Raw genomic sequence first — 20116 nt, 5'->3', positions numbered from 1 at the left:
CTCCGTCCCTCCTCGGAACGCAAGGCCCTGCTGACTGCAGACTCATATGTAAAGACGTCTGCCATACGTACGTCATGCCTGATCTCAGCCCTCAAGCCCTCAACAAACTGTCGCAGCTTCTCCTGCGGACTATCAGCAATCATGGGCACAAAATGACAGCCCCTCTCATACTGGCTCACGTACTCCACCACAGATCTGTCCCCCTGACGGAGACTCATGAACTCTCGGATCATGCGACTGCGCACATCCTCAGTGAAATATTTGGCGTAGAAGATACGCCTGAACTCAGCCCACGTCAGTGTAGGTAGATGGACTCCTCTGACTGCACCCTCCCACCAAAGGGCTGCATCGCCTCGCATCATATACGTAGCACAGCTCACCCTGTCGGCGTCTGTGATCCCCATATAGTCGAAAATGGACTCAAGAGAGCGAATCCATCCCTCAGCCACCAACGGATCGGTGGTCCCCACAAACTCCTTAGGCCCCTTCTTCTGGAACCTCTCTGCGACGTCCTCCTCGTGGGAAAGTCTGGGACGGGCAGCCTGCTGCTCCAGCAAGGCAGTAATACCCGCCATCATCGTGGCACTGGCCTGCTCCAGTGCTGTCATGGGGTGCTGCGGAGGTGGCGGTGGAGGTGGAGGTGGAGGTCTCCCACGTCGATTCACTGGTCTGGGAGGCATTCTGCACCACCACATATTTATTTACGTAAATCGCCATACATAACTAAGTGTTTAAAATTAAGGCTAACTTAAATTCTAGAAATTAAATCATACTATAAACATTAAAACTTACAGACCGGTAGCGTGGATTTCTGAGCTCGCAAAGCAGTAGTGACCCCTCCAAGAACCGTGCTCTGATACCAACTGAAACGACCCTAACTCTATAATAAATAAATATGCGGAAAATTTTTTTTTTTTTTTTTTTTATACTACTAAATAAAATATGTAAATATATGCCCATACATATATGCACTGAATTAAAATACTTAAAATAAATTCAGGACTAAATAAATAAACAATTTAAATACTTAAATAAAATGCATTCTTTGAATTAAATAAATATCTGAGTCAACCCCTATAATTCAAAATATACTGCATAAATAAAATAAATAAAAAGTGTGCATGCACTAAAATATTTAATAAAATATTCCAAACACCTCAACCCTTAAAAATAATAAAATGTATCTTAAGACTCAAGCACGGTGACTCAGAAGCTGTCACGGTCACGGGGCTACTGCAGCGCTGCTCATACATCCTCACCACCGGTAGGAGTAACCTGCTCCTCTACGTACTCACCTGCACCATATCAGTGTAGTGAGCCTAGAGGCCCAACATGCATACTAACAAGGGTTCAAAATAATTTAAAACAATTTAGTACTAATACATACATATACATGAATGAGCATGCTTAAAAAATTACATAACATAACTTACTTAAATAAACATAAATACATAATACATAACATACATACTTGAGTTGTTGAGCATTTATTTTCTTAACATCGAATGGTCCTATCCGTAAGTGTGACCCATACTTATAGTGCGACTGATCAGTCTAAGAAACCATCGTACGAGGCTGGTGGCGAACCACCCATACATAAATGGCAGAAACTGCCCATACATAAATGGCAGAAAACTGCCCATAAATGGCCACACTACTTCAATTTCCACCTAAAATATTTTATTTGCTCAACCATAGAATTTCAATCATAGCATAAAAATTGATTTCATGAATGCATGTACTTAAATAAATTGTGTGTCCTTCATATATATTTAATTAAATTTTCTTACTAACATATAAATATTAAAATAACTTAAATGCATAAAAATAATTAAATATATAATCAGGACACAAAAGCAATTTTCTCATGGATGGTTCTGGACTGCTGGCCCTAACACTCAAGCCCATTTACTTAAATCTGGCCCATTAACATACTTAAGCCCAATATCTTAAACTTTAAGCCCAAATAATTATTCTAAGCCCAATTAAATTAATAAAGCCCATTAAAATACACTAAGCCCAATAACAACTTAAACTGGCCTAATGGGCCCAAAAACTCAAAGACTGGCCCAATAACTTTTATGGGCCCAAAAGCCCATAAAATTAATGGACTAACTTAATTAAAATTTTAAAAGTCCATATAAAATTATTTGGGAGTCCAAATAATTTTATTTTAATTTAATTGACTCAATAACCCATTAATTCATAAAATATTTTAAAAATAAAAAGACTCGAGCCCGGCCCACCAAACCCGGACCCGAACCACCTGACCCGACCCTAGACCTATCCGACCCGACCCAAGCCCCATAACCCGACCCGGTACCCTGCAGAACCCTAGACCCGAACCCCTTCCTTTTCTTCGGCTGTGGCCGTGAGCAGCAGCCATTCCATGGCTACTGCCGGCCGGCTCCGGCCGCCCCTGGCCGAAGCACCGCCGCCCGGACGTAGCCCACGTCCGGGCGGACCTAACCTGAGCCTAGCCCCAGCCCCATGCACGCCCCAACCACCAAGCCGCAGCCTCTCATCCTAAACCCTAATCTGCGCCTACCTTGGAGCCGACGTGGTGTAGATCGGTCCTGGCCTCATTCCAGCCCAAACCGACTGACCCCGACCGACCCTAAGGCACCTTAGGACCCCTCTGGACCGAGCCATCAGCTGTACACATCCATGGAAATAATAAAAAAAAAAACGTGAACATGATCATCCATTTCAAACACAATACGCATACTTCAATAAACCGATAGAATTTCTTGAAGATTTCTGAAAAAAATATTTCGATGCATACCCACACACACTATATCACTGATATTGTACGAAAATTAGAAAAGAGTTCATGCCTTTCACCGATATACGCCGAGAAACACGAACGTGGGACGGTTCCGGGACGACGGGACGAAAATAAGGAACTTCGGAGCTTCGAGGACCTTGGCTATGGCTTTTCTGGAACTGCTGGGTCGAGAGGATGAAGAACAAGGAGTGGGGGGGTGGCGGCTGATGCTAGGAGTGACGTGAGGTTTGGGTGGGATTGGGTAGATTTAGGTTTTTAATATTTAAGAAAATGGGTTTTTAGGTTGATAAATAAAATAATATAAAATTTAAACATTCTAAAAAATTTAAATCGGAAACTTAAATTAAAAATTTATAAAATCCCGAAATTAAGAATTAGGGGAATTTTAAAGATAATTAAAAATCATTATTTTGGCTAATTTTGGATAAAAATGACCCCTAAAATTAAATAAAAATTAAATACTTAAAATTTTGAGATAATAAAACTCAAAATAATATTTTAAGGCTCTAAAAAAGGCTCATAAAATAATTTGGGTGGAAAGTTGTCATCTCGTCCGTCCACGGTCCCGTCTACGCGATCAAATAATTAAAATACTAAAAATCATAAAAATCACTAATTATGGGTTAAACGCTTAAAAATAAATTAAATCATGCACAATTAATTCACATAATTATTTAACCCATAAATCATAAATTTAAATAATTAAATATCCTAATTATGCAGGCGGATTTACGTATTTAAAAATACCGGGTGTTACAATATATCAAACCGAAATCACAGAATCTTAATTCGAGATTCTATTCCATATCATCATATTCATATGCACATTATGTTCTTGCTGATCTAATTTTATAGCTTCTTATCCTCAATTCTTCTGCTCATCTGTATTTTATTAGTGCATCGTCATCTATCATGCAGCATAAACAGATATTTCAATATGAACACAATCATGTTCAGTTTCAGTTCATCGAAGCAATAGTTCCATTCTTCAGTTCAATTCACAAATTCTCTTTTCTGATACAGAGATCATCATATAATAAGCTTTCCGCTATCATATATCTCTTACACCATTTAACATAAACAGGTTAAAACAAAATAAATCTGTTACCTGCAATTTCATTCTCGGGTGCATTTTCATTCTCTTACTCTGTATATTTCTGAAACTGTTCTTCATTCAAATCAACTTAAAACCTGATTTGCTTCAAATATAATCTACCACATTTGCTTGTCCAGATAACTCCCTCTACAATGTATGTTATCTGTATCGGTCTACTAGAGGTAAAGAACTACTTTCATATCTCTTGTGGAAGGAAAATTGCAGCCAATGGTGATTATCTCATACACTGTGGCATATCTACAATTTCATTCATTCTACTTCATCAGTCAATTTCTGTTCTCTTAGTCATGTCTATGTCTTTCATAAAATGTTTCAGTCGTCAACATTTAATCAGACATAATCTTCAAATTCAAGCCATTAATTACTTCACTCAATCTTGAGCTTTTTCATCATCTACAATTCAAAGAATTATAGTAGGCTTGAAAATTCTAATAAAACATTCTTCAATATTCAAAATATTCAACTTCGAGATGGTATATTTTTCTTTCTCATCATTTCTATCTGTTGTGGCAAAGAACTATAAACAAAAATCATGTTCTAAACACTTACCAACAAATTAATATACCTCTGTTCTTTCATCATTTTCTCCGTCAAAATCTATCAGCTGGTTGCTAGGTCTTGAAGTTGGTAGACAGTCGATCTGATACGATATTCATCTGTATCTTTCAGGTATTTGAACAACTGATCAAGTACTTCAGGCCAACTTCTACCTGCAATAACATCTATTCATTCGCTGATATTCTGTTCTGATCAATTAGAGATACTTCTTTCAGCTGAGCAATACGGTTCTATTCAGTCTGACCATACCATTCTGTTTCTTCTGGCCATACAATTCTGTCAGTCTGGGGTGCTTACGTCACCCAAAGAACACTGGTTTATTCAATTTTGGGTGCTTACATCACCCGGGGAAAATCTTATAACAATCAATAAGAAATTCAGAAATTACTTACAAATTAGTAAGAAATTCAAAAATTTACAAATCAGTAAATCAAGTAGTTTCATTTCAAAAGTAGATCATGGTCACATGCAATTCATCATATCATCGAATCAAGAAATGCATAATCATGCAATACTATAAATGCATGTGACTCAATCTACCACGCTCAACTTCTATCTTAGTCACAAAACTTATCGCTCTGATACCACCTGTTGTGAGAGCCTCGGGTTGCTAATCTCAAATCTTAAGGCAATTAATAAATAAGCATTATTAATCTAATAAGGAAAGAATAAGGATCAAGAAATTTTATTTATTTATTTTTTTTCAAAAAGGGGTGGGCACGGGCGGTTAAAAACTACCGCCGGGCGCCCCTGATCTTTTCCAAAACAGAAGGCTCGCGCTCGGGCTGCTAAAAACTGCAGCTCGGGCGCTTCTTGGGCAGAATTTCACCCTGTTTTTCAGCAGCCATTCTTGATCATTTCCATCCATTCCAAGCTATCAAATTAAAGTCTAAAACATGTTATAAAAGCTAAGAACATGCATACATTCATATATCAAGTTTCTAACATCAAATCATGCATTTATTACATCAAATAAATAGCTCAAAAGGCATGAAACTACAAGCTACGCCAAGTCTCAAAAGTGAGCTTCTAAAACATAAGTTTCATGTTAAGTTTTTCAACTTAAAACCCGAGTTCACACTTGCTAAATCTCGCTCCCGAGCTATCAACGTCCTCTCAAACTAGCTCCTGCCCCATCTGTTGCAATGCACACATACAAAACAAAGCAACAGCCGGATAAACTCCGGTGACAAATCATCTCAGTATAAGCAACATATCAAAAGCGTTAAATAAATCATATCGACTCTATTTAACTCGACTCAACAAATAGAGTAAATAACGCTTCTTTCGATCGATCGAGAATTGATTCATTCAACTTCATTGCCATCAAGATTCGTATCCGATCTTGACATGAATATTCATCTAACGTAGCCATTCTGGGCTAGAAAATAAGGTTAACCGCAACCTTGGCATAGAATCAATTCAATATAGTCTCATATCATAATCATATCGACTCAAATCAAAGATCCACTACCTGGGATGGATCGACAACATCAAAATCAAATCAAAACAATAAATACGTATGTGATTTTGGCGGGATAACTCAATAATAGTCGTTCTTGAGTTTCAAAGTTCCTGACTCGTGATGTCGTCATTATACCTTCGTATTTCTTCTGTTTTGAACGCTTCAAATCTGAAACAAAGCGTCAAACATTCATATCAATCTTCATTCTATTCAATCATTTTAATATCGATTCAAAATCATCAATATGTCATCAATCATATCGCTTCATTCCTCAACGTCTTCTTCTTCGATACAACTCGGAGTCGTGAGTCGTTAGCCTTTGAAACTCATCTGAAACTAAGAAATAAAAAAGCTATATCATCAATAACATTTCAAAGAAGGTCTTATCTCAGTCATTGGCTATCAAAACGGCTTCAAAACATCAATCAACAGCGTAGCGATTAAATATCGGTAACCGACGAAATATCGAATTCGACGTTAACTTCTTTAATTTCATAAACGTGTGATATATCATCACTATAACCTCATAAACCAGCATATTAAACACAATCAGCTGATATAACTCTTTATATACATGCTGGAAATCATGACAAGTTCATTCAACATCAAATCGTCGATTCGGTTTCAATATCAAATTGAATGAACATGCATGAACACAAAACTAACATCAAGTTCTGATCTCTGCTCATAACTGATTTTGAAATCTATCAAACATATCATAATACTTACATCAAATTGAAGTTCTCGTCGCAAGGATTCCAGAACATCTTTCTGAATTGAAATCGGACGAGCGGATCAAAAGTTACGAGGATTTGAAAACAAGAACTCAAAAGAAAATGAAGAGGGTTCGCCTCTGTTCGATTTTCTCCCTTTCCTTTTCTGAATTTCCTATGCTACAAACACGTTTCATGCTGATAATCTAATGTAAAATCAGATATGTATTGCATATTTGCAATTTAGTCTCTCAAGTCTTCTTTAATTGCAATTCAGTCCTCGGCCTTCGTTTTAATTCAATTTCAATCCAAAATAATTTAAGAATATTAGAATTTAAATCGAAACTCTAAATATTCCCAAATTAAATATACTCGGATTAAAATTAAATAAATTCGGATTAAATCAATAATCCCGGCCTATTGCTCTTTAGTCCTCGAATCTTCGATATTCTCAAATCAGTTCCTGATCGGGTTGTATCTTCAAAATTAATATTCTTTAATTTCCGAAATATGGAATTTAATCTCAAATTCCATAAATATTCAAATTGAATATTTATTCTTTTAATTTAAGAATTCTCGGAATTTAATTTTTAAAATCCAGAAAATTCCAAATTAAATATTTTCAACTCGAAAATTAAATCTATAATTTCTTTCACTTCTTAAATCAATATTAGCCCATAATATGGAATTAAATTCTCAAATTCCATAATTAATAATTTAATATTTTCGGGTCTTACATCTCCTGTCCCTTCCTTATGTTTATGTATATGTTATTATGTCTTTTGTTATTATTTATCATGTTTATATTTATATTTATGTTATCATTATATGTTAATAGTGGTTTGAATATTCTTATGCAGTGGACAGCACATATAATGAGTAAGAGAAGGCAGAAAAATAAAGCTGCAGTTGAGGAGATGCATGGATTAAGTGTTGGTAAGACTCGTGGAGATGCAGAGCCACATGCACTTACTAATGGAGAAGAACATGTAGATGTGCAAAAGAACAAGCGAGGTCGTACAATGATGGCTAAGCAAACTGCAGCTGCAAGATGGGGAAAAAAAGCAAAGATTAACTATGATGACTTGGGGAGGCCAACATACAACGCAAATGGGAGGGCACTTCAATCATACATTGGCTTCATTGCTAGATCCATGGTGCCAATCAATATAAAGTCGTGGCCTGATGTTCCAGAAAACATAAAACAAAAGGTTTGGAAAGAGATATCGGTAAGTTTATCTTCCAAACATAATAAATATGAACATTAATTGGTTCATTGTTGTATTACTCTTTAGATTGACTGCTTTCTTGTCTGTACACATAAATTTTCTTTATGGGATTGAATCCATTCGATTCAATCATTCAACTAACATATTTTGTTTCAGAATGTCTTTGAAGTAGCGCCACAAAGCCAGTCAGCTGTGATGAGTTCAGCAGCTCAAAAATGGAGAGATTTCAAAAATAAATTGACTAGTAGATATGTCTGGCCCAACAGAGATAATCCTAAAACGTTGATTTCTCCACCAAGTCAATATCAGCTACCAGTAGCTGAATGTAAGGCATTTGTGGATGCAAGACTAGATCCATCATGGGAGGTACTTTAAGAATTTCCATGTTTATTTTAAGAATTACTAATTTCCGTACTTAACGGAAGTAAATTATGATATAGATTACTCATGAAAAGCAAAAGGACAGGACCAAGCATTGTAAATATCACCATAGACTGTCTCGAAAAGGTTACATTGGCTTGGAGGCTGAGCTGGTAAGCTTTTGATCATTCGTTTGTCATTTTTTCGTGTATAATATACTGTCTTATTTTTTTAATTTACGTACTTGTATATATTTATCTGTTAATCACATTTGGTGTCCATAATTCTTCTCTATGTTGTTTTTGAAAATATTTTGATAGCCCTTCAGTTAAGATTCTGAATTTTTGAATTGCAAAAGGAGAAAAATATAATTGCCAAAGATGAAGAAGTTGACAGATCAATTCTTTGGCGCAAAGCTCGGGAAGACAAATCTGGAAAAATTACAAATACAGAGACATCAGAAATCGCTACAAAAATTGTAAATTTTTAACTTTATCGATTTACATAATGCCTTCATATATATATTTCTTGGATTGATTTGTTATGTTTAAAAATGTAGGATGACTTGTTGGAAAAGAATGAGAGTGGAGAGTTCAAAGTTTCTGGAATGAATGATGTCCTAACCATTGCATTAGGCAGCCAGGAACATTATGGGAGGTTTCGAGGTGTCGGAAGATTTGTAACACCTCAAGTTTTCTTTAAAACTCCTAGAAAGAAAAGGGAATCAGTCCCTACAACTACGATGGAAATCTCCCAAAAACAGGCGGAAGAGACTAAACTTTTGAAGGAGGAGTTGGAGAAATTGAAGGCGCAACTTGCTGTTGTTATGCCAATCATCACCGATCGAGCTTCTGAGATGGTAGCATCAAAAAATTCATCCGAAATTCAGGGCCCAAATGCATCCAAAAATCTGAACCTAAAGCTGTCTGATGATTTTGAAGGTTTTTATGAATGTGGCCCTCCAGACATGAAGGTTATTTATTACTCGATTTCACGTGAATTTAAATTTGGTATAGATTATTTGAGGACCAATTCATAGATCATTGATAATGACTTTAAGCCAAGGGACTGATAAAATAATGCATATATATATAACAGTGCGTGTATGGGAAAGGTTACATAGCCCGCCTGTTTTATTTCCCCAAGCGCTGGCTGAAATTCAAATTTGGATGTTTAGTTGACTGGAAGGTTACATAGCCAGCCTGTTTTATTTCCCTTAGCTTAAATAATTGAAGTTAGTTTCAATAATAAGTGCATTCCATATATATCACTATATAAGGCCTGCATCATCCCTAACTCCCTCAACCATAATCTGCATGTTGGCCATGGCTTACTTGGTAGTTGTTAGTGCAGTACCAGATGAATCAGTCGACCACTTTGGTTGGCCAAAACCGTGGGTGTACCAAGTTGCACGGTTCTTGAATTATATATGTATATATGATAATTTATTGTTCTTGAAGGGGAAAAAATGCCATCTTGTCGTGAAAACACGTGGAGATGTGGAGGCATATGGCACAATAGTATCAAGTGGAGGTCCAAATGTTACGATTCAAGATCTTCCACTTGGGAAAAAGAACTTCAAGGTGTTGATTGACGTTGTCCTAGATGAAGCAGCAGAGCTTCTAATCCCAATGAATTGTGGACCAATAGTCATGAAGGATTCACTTGAAGCCATCGTTGGTTGGCCAAAAGTGTTGGTAATTTTTCCAAGGACAAAGGTATTTTAAAAGCTTTGCTGTATTATATGTTTGCAATTGTCATATATGTTTCTTGGGTAATTTTTTACTTTATTCTAAATTGTACGAATATTCTAAATTGTAGAAAGAGAAACCTCAACCATTTGCAATTATGGATGTTGCTGGAAAGCGTGAAAAGTTCAGGGAAATTGAAAAAAAGTTACCCATGGCTTGCAAATATATTTACTCATATGTTGTTAGATTGATGGGCGAAGATGACAGCATTCTCATAGAGTTTGAGGAATCTATGTTTGGACGTTCTCAAAGCCTACGGTTGATTAGAGAAGATATCGTTCCACTTATGGAGATGAGGGAGATAGGTGCGAGACAGATTTTGGTTTACATGGGGTATGTTATGTTGCACTTAATTTTTTTGTTTGCATATTTAATATTTTGTTTGGTTTGTGTCCACTCTATGATAAATTTTTCACCCATGTATGTAATATTGAGTGCAGTCACCTCTACAAATATTTGAAGGAAGAAGACCGAACAGATTGCATTTCATTTGTGGATCCTGGCCACTTACCTACATGCCCACTTGACAGCGATGGCAGTCACTTGTCACAACATATCGCTAACCAGTTGAAAGCGGTTTGTAGAGACAGTGTATGCCTCATCCCATACAACACTGGGTATGATTTTAGTTTTTTATAAATATATAATGGATACTAGTCAATTATTTTATGTTGTTTCTAAACTCGTAAGTTATTTTTTCAACATCACATTTTTTTTAGGTACCATTGGATCTTGACCATCGTCAATGTAGCTGAAAATATGATATATTTGTTGGACTCTATGACAAACAAATGCCGAGACGATGCATGGAAAAAGATAGTGATGAAGTAGGTAGTATATTATATATGCAGTCACTTATACAGATGAAAAAAAATAACTTGTTACTTTTTAAATGTAGTGGGGTCAAGCTGTACAATGCATCTAGGGGTATTCCTAAGTGGCCAGGTTTTAAAAAACTGACGGTATGTGGTGTGCTTACGTATGAATGACATTAATTGATATGGAAATATTATTTGGATTGTGATTGATGCAATTGAGTTTCAATTTTATTATAGGAAAACCTAAAACAAAGTGGTGGTGTTGAATGTGGATAATATGTGATGAGGTATATGAAGGAAATAGTTGAATGTGAAGTTCTACGGGTGGAAACGATGGTGAGTTTCAAATTTTATTTTATGCTCTGGTTTCTTTCAAAATATGCTTGCCAATTAAGCATAACGTTATCAATCTGTTAGTGATGGTTTTTATTACCATATGGCAAAAGGAATCACATGTGCTTCTGTTAGTGCTTCTGTTAGTGATGGGTTTTCAGCACTATAGCTTCTGTTAGTGATGGTTTCAGCACTATAGCTTCTGAATCACATGTGCTAAAGGATCGAGGCACAATTTTCAAACGTTCCTGGTTTTTATATGGCAAAATTTAAAGGTGCATTAGAGTTTTTAATATAATGCGGTAGTTTGCTTTGTCTCTTGCCTGGTCTCTTGAGTCTAGGCTTCAATGCACTTGCATGCTTTTACTTGCTATGAGAATAAATTAGGATTGTGTGTGAGTTTTAGCTACTTTCTCATGAACTGAATAATTAAATGCTACATGGTTTCGATGTTTGAGAATCCTTGGCTATGAAGAGGTTCTTATTTTTCATTTTTAGTTTCTAGATTGTATGTAAGTTTTGCATTTGAAATTTTTTGCAATTTAGATTGTCAGTTTATTTTAATGTCAGATTCATATACCATGTCCATTACCGACTCAAATCAAGTATGGTCATGAGTAGCTGCAGATTTCTCTAGGTTTTACATTTTATTTTTGGCTTGGCTTGATAAATTGGGCATCATATGCTAACACAATCTGCTAAGAATCGATCTTGGCAGCAAAGAGGATCTTGAACAACAGTGTCAGCATGCATATGGATTGAACAAATCTATTTTAAAGTGTCAGCATGCTAACACAATCTGCTAAGAATCTGTTTATGTTTTGAACAAATCTATTTTAAAGTGTCACTATAATCATTTAATTTCAACAGTGTATGTATTGTATTTGGCTTGGCTTGATAAATTGGGCATCATATGCTAACACAAGTCTGCTAAATTCTGGTATCCCCAAAATTTTAATTGTTGAGAACTGATCTTGGCAGCAAAGGTATTATTGAACAACATTTTTTGTGGCAAGTTTTAAAACCCATAACAATTAAGCTGATCATACATGTCAGCATGCATACCAAATAGGTTGTTGCTTATTATTTTTTTTTTGAATTTCAGTTTGCAACTAGTTGCCTTGTTGGTTTATCGTGATATTCCTATCTTTTTTTGAATTTCAGTTTGCAGGATGCGTCAAGAATAAGGCGTACAGTCAAGAACAATTTGATGAAGTTAGAAGTGAATGGAGTGAATTTGTCTACTCGCATGTAGGTGGTTGAATATGTCATTTCAAATTGGGATAATACTTTGTTTTGAGGAAATACGTGTGGATGTGTACATATTTAGGTGGTTGAATATGTCATTTAAAATTGGGATAATACTTTTTTTTGAGAAAATACGTGTGGATGTGTACACGTATAGTTTTGAGAAAATATGTGTGGATATGTGCATCTAATTTCGGGTTATTTTGGTGGATAGAGTACTTGTTGATTTATGTATGTGTCATTTTGGGATGGATTTATTAATATTAGTGTATTTTTAAGTTTCAAAAATATATTTATGGCATTATTGTATCTAAATTTTAATTTAGAAAATGTGTTATATTGCTTCGGAAATTTTAGAATAAACGAAGTAAATCGTTATCTTCTACTTCGTATTTTAATCAAAATACTGAGGTAAAAAAAATTCTATTACTTCAGCAATTTTATTAATAGACGAAGTAGAAGAAAGCATTTTACTGCGGTAATATAGGGAATTAACGAAGTAAAAGATATTATATCACTTCGTCTGTTAACGAAATTAATGAAGTAAAAGCTATTCTATGATTTCAGCAATTTCAGTAATAAGCGAAGTAGAATATTGGATTTTACTTCGGTAATAAAAAAAATTACTGAAGTAAAACATAAACTTCACTTCGTATAAAAACCGAAGTATAATCATAGTTTTTACTTCATTAAATTCATTAACTACCGAAGTATAAGTATATTTTTGACTTCGTAAATTATAAAATGACCGAAGTAAAATATATGTTTTTACTTCGGCATCAGTCCAATTTTGCCTCCAAAAAATGACCAAAGACTTCGGTAATTTAACGTGTAAGACTTCGGCGATTAAACGAAGTAAAAAAGTACCCTATTACTTCACGTGACACTACTTCGGTAAAAAAAAAGTCCTACGACTTCGGTTATTAACCGAAATCCTATGCGATTTTTCTACTAGTGAAAGCTCTGATACCATTTTTTCACATATTTCTTTATACTGCAAATGAGCACAAAATCTTCAGATTCAAACATAAAACCTTTACAAGTTAAGCATAGAACCTATAGATTTCAAGTATAGATTAGCATAAATCCAGTACAAGAATTAAATATTAAAATATTCAAGTTTGATGGTCCTAGGAAGTTATAGTAAAGAATCTTTTCCCTAGAAAGTTCTAATAAAATTAGGAAGAGTATTAGGAATTTTAGGATAATTCACTCTTAATTTATTCACACCAAACAATGTTGTCCCAAAATATTAATATCCAATTTGTGTGTTTTACAAATAAGCTCACCCCAAGAGGGCTCTAGGAAATCATACAAGTGGACACTTGGTTGACGATAGTAACAACAAAATAATTCACTTAAAAAACAAAAAAACAAGCAAGCTGGCAACAATGAATACTACAAGCTTATCTTTTTAAAGCACGTGGGTCATATTTTAATTAATATTTTATTTAAGGCACACAATAATTGAGGTTGGGAGGTGGGGCCAGCAGCGGCCGCCGCCTACCGCCGGCGCCGGTTAATTGGATCGGAATCTGCTTAGAAATCACCTAAAGCTAGTTAAGCTGGAATTTTCAGTGGTGTTTTTTACGTATTATTATTAAAATATAATATCCACCCATTTCAAATATAATTAAAATATAATATCCACCCATTTCAAATATATATATATATATATATATATATATATATATATATATCCACCTAGTCATGAGATGATGATCAAATTGGATTCTTTTAATATATGCAACTATTCAAAATTATTTCCCATTTTAGTTCTTGGTAAAATTCAATTTGGGCGGAGAAAATCAAATGAGGAACTAGAACAAATCTTTTGTCATTTAATTAAAAATATTCGTGCTTATTCTATTTTTTTTTTGTCCTTGGTTTATTCTATTTTTTTTTTTGTCGTGTGAGCGATAAATAAAAATATATAATTGAAAATGTTAGTTTTCCAACTACACTTGTTATTAAATTTGAGTGAATGATGCATGAGATGATGTATAGATATAAAATATTGCACCAAACTCGAATGACCACTGATTAGTTAGTTAAATTATTGGTTTAGAAGATCTAGTAACCATTCCGTGCATATAATTACTATATTTTTTCAATGAATAGTAATGTTAGAAATTAGAATTAATCTGATAAAAATATAAAAGTTTTAATGTGCATCATGGTAGAAATTTCATATACATTTATTTTTCGTTAAAGCGAATGATAGAAGATATTTGATGCTAACGATAAGATATTGATTTATCACATATTTTTATTCCATTCAATTTTTAACTCATATTTCACGAAAATTAGAGTAATCTTAACGTCCAAATATCATTTTGCATCTTTTACTAACAATCTCATGAGTCAAATCGAGTCCAAATACAAGTTTAGTCATTTGATTTTGTGTACCATCTAAATTATTTGTTACTTTTTTTTTAATCTAACTATTTGTTACTTCTGAAATCTATAAATGGGAATTTATAATTAATCTTTCTTTCAAGTTCAAATCTTAAAATGATTATCTATATTGCTAGATAATTCAAATTTTTGTTTTAATGTTCCCAATTTTAACCAAAATTGAAGAAAATTAAAGAAATGATTGAATTATTACTTTATTATTCCTCCCAATTTCTACAGTATTTGTCTGCTGAAATGGATCGAAATCCTCTGTTGAACAGAGAGATTCGGCAGAAGAACAAGATTTTCCGAAGAATATACACTGAAGCAGAAGAAAAGTCTGCTTCACTATGCACTAAACAGCCACCCCATCCGCCGCGAGGTTCCAAAATTCCCAGCGACTGATCGGAGAAACTTCATTTCCGGCCGATGCTGCTCACAAAAGGGTGCGACAGAAGCTGCGTCGCGCTCCACCTTTTACTCGAATCCTTCTGTAAACAGCAGCCGATGAAACTCCTGAAACTCTCCGACGCACCTTCCGGCAATCTCGGCGGCTCTCCGAAGCATATGGCGCACATCAGCGTCGCCCAGTCGGGTCTCTGCCCCGGCGCCAGGAATGGGAAGTGGCCCATGTACAGTTCAAGCAAAGTCAATCCCAGGCTCCATATATCTCCGGCGTACCCGTCGTAGTTCGACCCGTATGTATCCGGGTCGAATCGTTCCGGGCTCATGTACGCGCATGTCCCGACGTACGAATTGCAGGGGTCCAAAGTCCTCTGCATGATTTTGCTCACTCCGAAATCGGAGATCTTCACTTCCATCTTGCTATCGATCAATATGTTGGATGGTTTTAGATCCCGGTGAATGATTTTGTGAGAGTGAAGGTATTCGAGCCCGCTAAGCACCTGGTGGCAGATTTTGGAGAGGAGGTGTTCGCTGAGAGATACGCCGTTTTTAGCCAGAGCTTCGAGTGTTCCCATGTCTATGTACTCCATGCAGATAGCGATGTCGCCACCGGGGATATCGAACACCCCGTGGCACTTGATGACGTGGGGGGATTCGATGCGGCGGAGGATGGAGACCTCTCGGAGGACCTGCCGCCGGAAGGCGGGATCGCTGTCGCCGTGGACGACTTTCAGAGCGTAGATCTCGGAGGTGTGTCTGTGGCGCACTTTGTAGACTGTGCCACCGTTTCCGTGTCCGATGACTTGGAGCTTCTCGAGGTCCGCGGCGGAGATGGTGGTGGTTCCGGTGGTGGTGGTTGTTGTAGTGGAACTGGTGGTGGAGGGAGGGAGTGGGAGAGGAAAGCGAGGGCGGCGCTCGGAGGGTTCAGGGAGCGGCAGACGGAGATTGAGGTGGCGGCGTTCACGGACGACGGCCATATGATAACGTGCGCAGATGGGGAGTAGGATTAGATTGTTCTCAGAAGGAATGAAGATCGAAGGTGTGTGTATATATATACAGTGGTTAGAAGTGGAGCATGTGTATCGAGTGGGAAGGAAGGTGGAAGACGGAAAATTTATGGGCCTGGGCCCTCCTTCTATAAATATTTTAAATATTATAATTTTTTTTAATAAAAAAATATATTTACTAACGAATTTCTCTAGATTATAAACTAATTGTGCTTAACTTTTATTGTATATATAAAATAACTCGTTTCGTTTTATCGATGATTTGCAAGTTATTACATATGTTGGATATTTGTCATGTATACGAAAAAAAACACAAAAAAGACGATTTCTTGGATTAATTTTGTGAGTCAGATGACAGATCTTATATTTGGGTCATCTATGGGAAATTTATTTTTTATATCAAAATTATTATTTTTATTATAAATATGAGTATATTGATTTGTCTCACGAATAAAGATCTACAAAACAACTCTTAGAAACACGAAAAAATTTTGAGAGATGGTCTCACATGTTAATTTGGTGAGACAGATCTTTTATTTGGATCAATCATAAAAAAAATATTATTGTTTATGCCAAAATTATTACTTCTTAGAGTAACACTCCTATGAGACGGTCTTATCCGTTAAACGGGTCAACCCTACTCATATTTATAATAATAAGTAATATTTTTTATATAAAATGTAATAATTTTTAATAGATAACTCATATAAGAGATTCGTCTAAAAAAATGACCATTGAAACCGTTTCATAGGAGTTTTTGTCTACTTCTTATTTTAAATATGAGTAGGATTGATCCGTCGCACGAATAAAGATCCGTGAGACCATCTCACATGAAATCTATTCTAAAAATACTAGTGTCCTTAAAAGAAAATATCAGTATATCCCGAGTTGGGCGTCACAAATAATGTAATTATTTTTGTAAATATAACTTTAAACTACTCGATTTTTAATTGGACTAATTGATAACATGAGTGGGATGTACAAAAAAAATTGATGGGTTTAGTGTAGGGGGCCATTTCCTACCTAATGATATTCATGACTTGTGGTGCAAGTGGGCGTTTCATTATCTTCTTCTAGTGACGCCCAAGTTGCCTTGGGATGCATTATAATTTATTATTATTATTAATTTTTTTTTTTGAAGAATTTATTATTATTATTATTATTTCGGGGGTTAGGAAGATAATCCTACTTAATTTCGAAAACAAACTCACCTAATTTCGGTTGTAGCAATTTTCCAATTGTTTCTATTGAATTGTTTAAAATTTAAATAATGAATGAAATATATGATTTAAATAAGTTTGAACCATAAAGATCATTCGCTTAAGCTAAAATGTTCAGATATTTGTCGTATAACTCATCTGACATTAAAGTTTTAAGTGTAAACGAGGCTCGAGTTCGAGACCCAAATCCCCTCCCCCAATTAAAAAAAATTGTTCAGATATCTCGTGTTAAAGTTTTATGTATAATTGAATCTCTATCTCAACTTATCTCGTGTTTATTTCATGCCATGACACTCGAGTATCGACCATGAGATATGTGGCTAAGACATTCGCGGAATATTGTTCAAATTGGTGGAGTAGTTAAAAATTTAAAAATAATTATGATTTTGATTATTTCTACTAATATTTTCTCGAACAGTATGTTGAACGAAAGTGTCGATGCCATCCATGCGGATAGTATTCATGGATGGTGTGTCATTTTTTTATTGGTCTACGAAAGTGTCGATGTCACCCATGCGTATAGTACTCATGGGTAACGTGTCATTTTTTTCTTGACCATCCATGTGGGATCCACAAAATTGACCAATAAAAAAATGACACACCATCCATGAATACTATCCGCATGGATGGCATCGACATTTCCTTGTTGAACAACATTTATATTATTTGGTTTACCAATTTGATTTAAATGCTGCCGTCTCAGGCCGATAGTTTATTTTAAGGCGCACAAAAAAAAAAATTTAATGACGGACAGTTTTTTTTTGTTTTTTTTCGAACGACGGACAGTTAGTTTATCAACATAGAAAATGGAAAAATATACGTGGCTAAATGCACTAAACACAATAGAATGTGTGTAGCACGCCAAAATGGGTAATATGTAAAAGACAAAGGCGGCTGTTCTCAGTGATTGTAGGTTTGAGGTATTCATCGAATCTGCTCGATTTGCTTCATTTTCTCATAATAATAATAAATAGTATAGAAATAATCGAGGCTTAAATATATATTTAAAAAAATTTAATGTGCACGAGGTCACATCCAAATAATGACTTATTTAAATACTATCCTATCACAACAAAATAACAAAAAATATTAGCTAAAGGTCGAGAAAAATCGTCTCGAAATATTTCGTGTTGGAATTATGATAACATGTGAATTATATTTAGTGTTTCAATGAGTTTATATAATAATTAATTTTTTTAAAATAAATATGTTGATCTACAATATAACGTAAAAAGATAATCATTTATGCTTTTATTAAAAATCCAGAGGATGTGATTATGTGAATATATCTTGAAAGATACGATCTTAGCGTAATGATTATTTTAATTGTGGAGGAATATCATGTGCCACACTGCATGCCCCGATGTATTTATATACTTTAATTAATTTTAAACATGTAAACACAATTTAAAAGTAGTGGAAAGAGACAAATACATATCCTTATCGTAAGCAATTTTAAAATTAAGAAAAAGTTGATGTATATGTCTAACGTTCAGAAATTCGGCACGTAAATCCGCATGCATAACTAGGGGATTTAATAATTTTAAAATAATGTGAAAATGTGTCAAATTATTTTTATGAGTGATTATTTAAATTATATGATTTATTTGAATGTTTTAAATATTTGTTTTTCGGCATTTAAATCTGTTTGATGTGATTTATGAATTTATTTGAGAAAGTTTACTTTATGATCGCGTAGGTGGGGCTGTGGACGGACGAGATGTTATTTTCATCCAAAATATTTTATGAATTTTTAGGAGCCTTAAAATATTATTTTAAGGTATAATTTGAAAAAAATTATGATATTTATATATATATATATTTAAATGTCCGTTTTTACCCAAAATAAGTCATTTTAATGACTTTTATTAATCTTTAAAAAAAAATCTCCTATTTTATTATTTCGAGATTATTAAGTTTTTAGCAAATTATCATGTATTTTTTTAAGTTTAAATTATAGTAATTATCTATCCAAAGTATTTATTTAAATATTTAACCTAGACTACCCAAATATTATCCTAAGATTTTCTACCCTAATCCACCTACCCATTACCTACGTAAACTCACCTTTGAGCCGCCTCCATCATTCATCAAAAATATCCTCCACTTCACAGCACACACAACACGATTTCCTTGAATAAAAATCAAGAGTTTGACGTCTCGATCGTCCTGGTGCGCCGATACGTGTTGTTATCACTTTTTGGATCAAGAAATCATCGAGACACGTTTCGAATCCCTTCTTGCTCACCGTTTAAATCATAGTACACTGATTTTTACATGATTGATCTATTATTGCATGCGTTTTTCAGTTTCGAAGGAGATTTTTATTGTTCGTGCATGTTTCACGTTTTTTTAGCAAGATGACTCAAGTTTGATGATATTTCTGTTCATGGCTTGATCGAGTCTGCTGTCAATTGGTTCTTGAGTCTAGGAGGGTTCCTTAGGGTCAGTTTAGGAGGGTGGTCGGGTCTTGAACTAAGCTGGAACAAGGCTGGACGTGGGTTGTGTCTCGGAAGCAACCTGCGCAGATCGGTTGGAGGAGAAGGGGTCGGGCTCTTCATGCTGGATTTTGGCTCGAGCCAGGCCTAGTACTTAGGTTGTGTCTGGGTTCAGGGGTGGTCCAGGTGTCGGAGCTTCGGCCGGTGGTGGCCGGAGCTGGTCAGAAAATCCACGGTGTGTGGACTGCGCAACTTGCGCGGCAGTTTCG

At 35.2% G+C, this 20116-nt stretch overlaps 1 protein-coding gene and 1 long non-coding RNA gene across 2 annotated transcripts; one reads left to right on the top strand and one right to left on the bottom strand.

Moving 5' to 3' along the window:
- Nucleotides 1-10185: 10185 nt before the first annotated feature.
- Nucleotides 10186-10813, top strand: LOC140860122 (uncharacterized). Its single transcript, XR_012143600.1, has 3 exons — nucleotides 10186-10314; nucleotides 10422-10598; nucleotides 10701-10813. It is a non-coding gene; the product is annotated as an uncharacterized lncRNA (long non-coding RNA).
- Nucleotides 10814-14976: 4163 nt separating this feature from the next.
- On the bottom strand, nucleotides 14977-16195 carry LOC140865804 (mitogen-activated protein kinase kinase 9-like). The gene has a single exon (XM_073270578.1). It carries the CDS (start codon nucleotides 16157-16159, stop codon nucleotides 15194-15196), a length of 966 nt encoding a protein of 321 aa, XP_073126679.1. The 5' UTR covers nucleotides 16160-16195; the 3' UTR covers nucleotides 14977-15193.
- Between the last annotated feature and the right edge of the window lie 3921 nt (nucleotides 16196-20116).

The sequence above is a fragment of the Henckelia pumila genome, chromosome 4 (genome assembly GCF_033568475.1).
Source record: "Henckelia pumila isolate YLH828 chromosome 4, ASM3356847v2, whole genome shotgun sequence".
NCBI classification, from domain to species: Eukaryota; Viridiplantae; Streptophyta; class Magnoliopsida; order Lamiales; family Gesneriaceae; genus Henckelia; species Henckelia pumila.
This window is presented reverse-complemented; position numbering and strand designations above follow the sequence as displayed.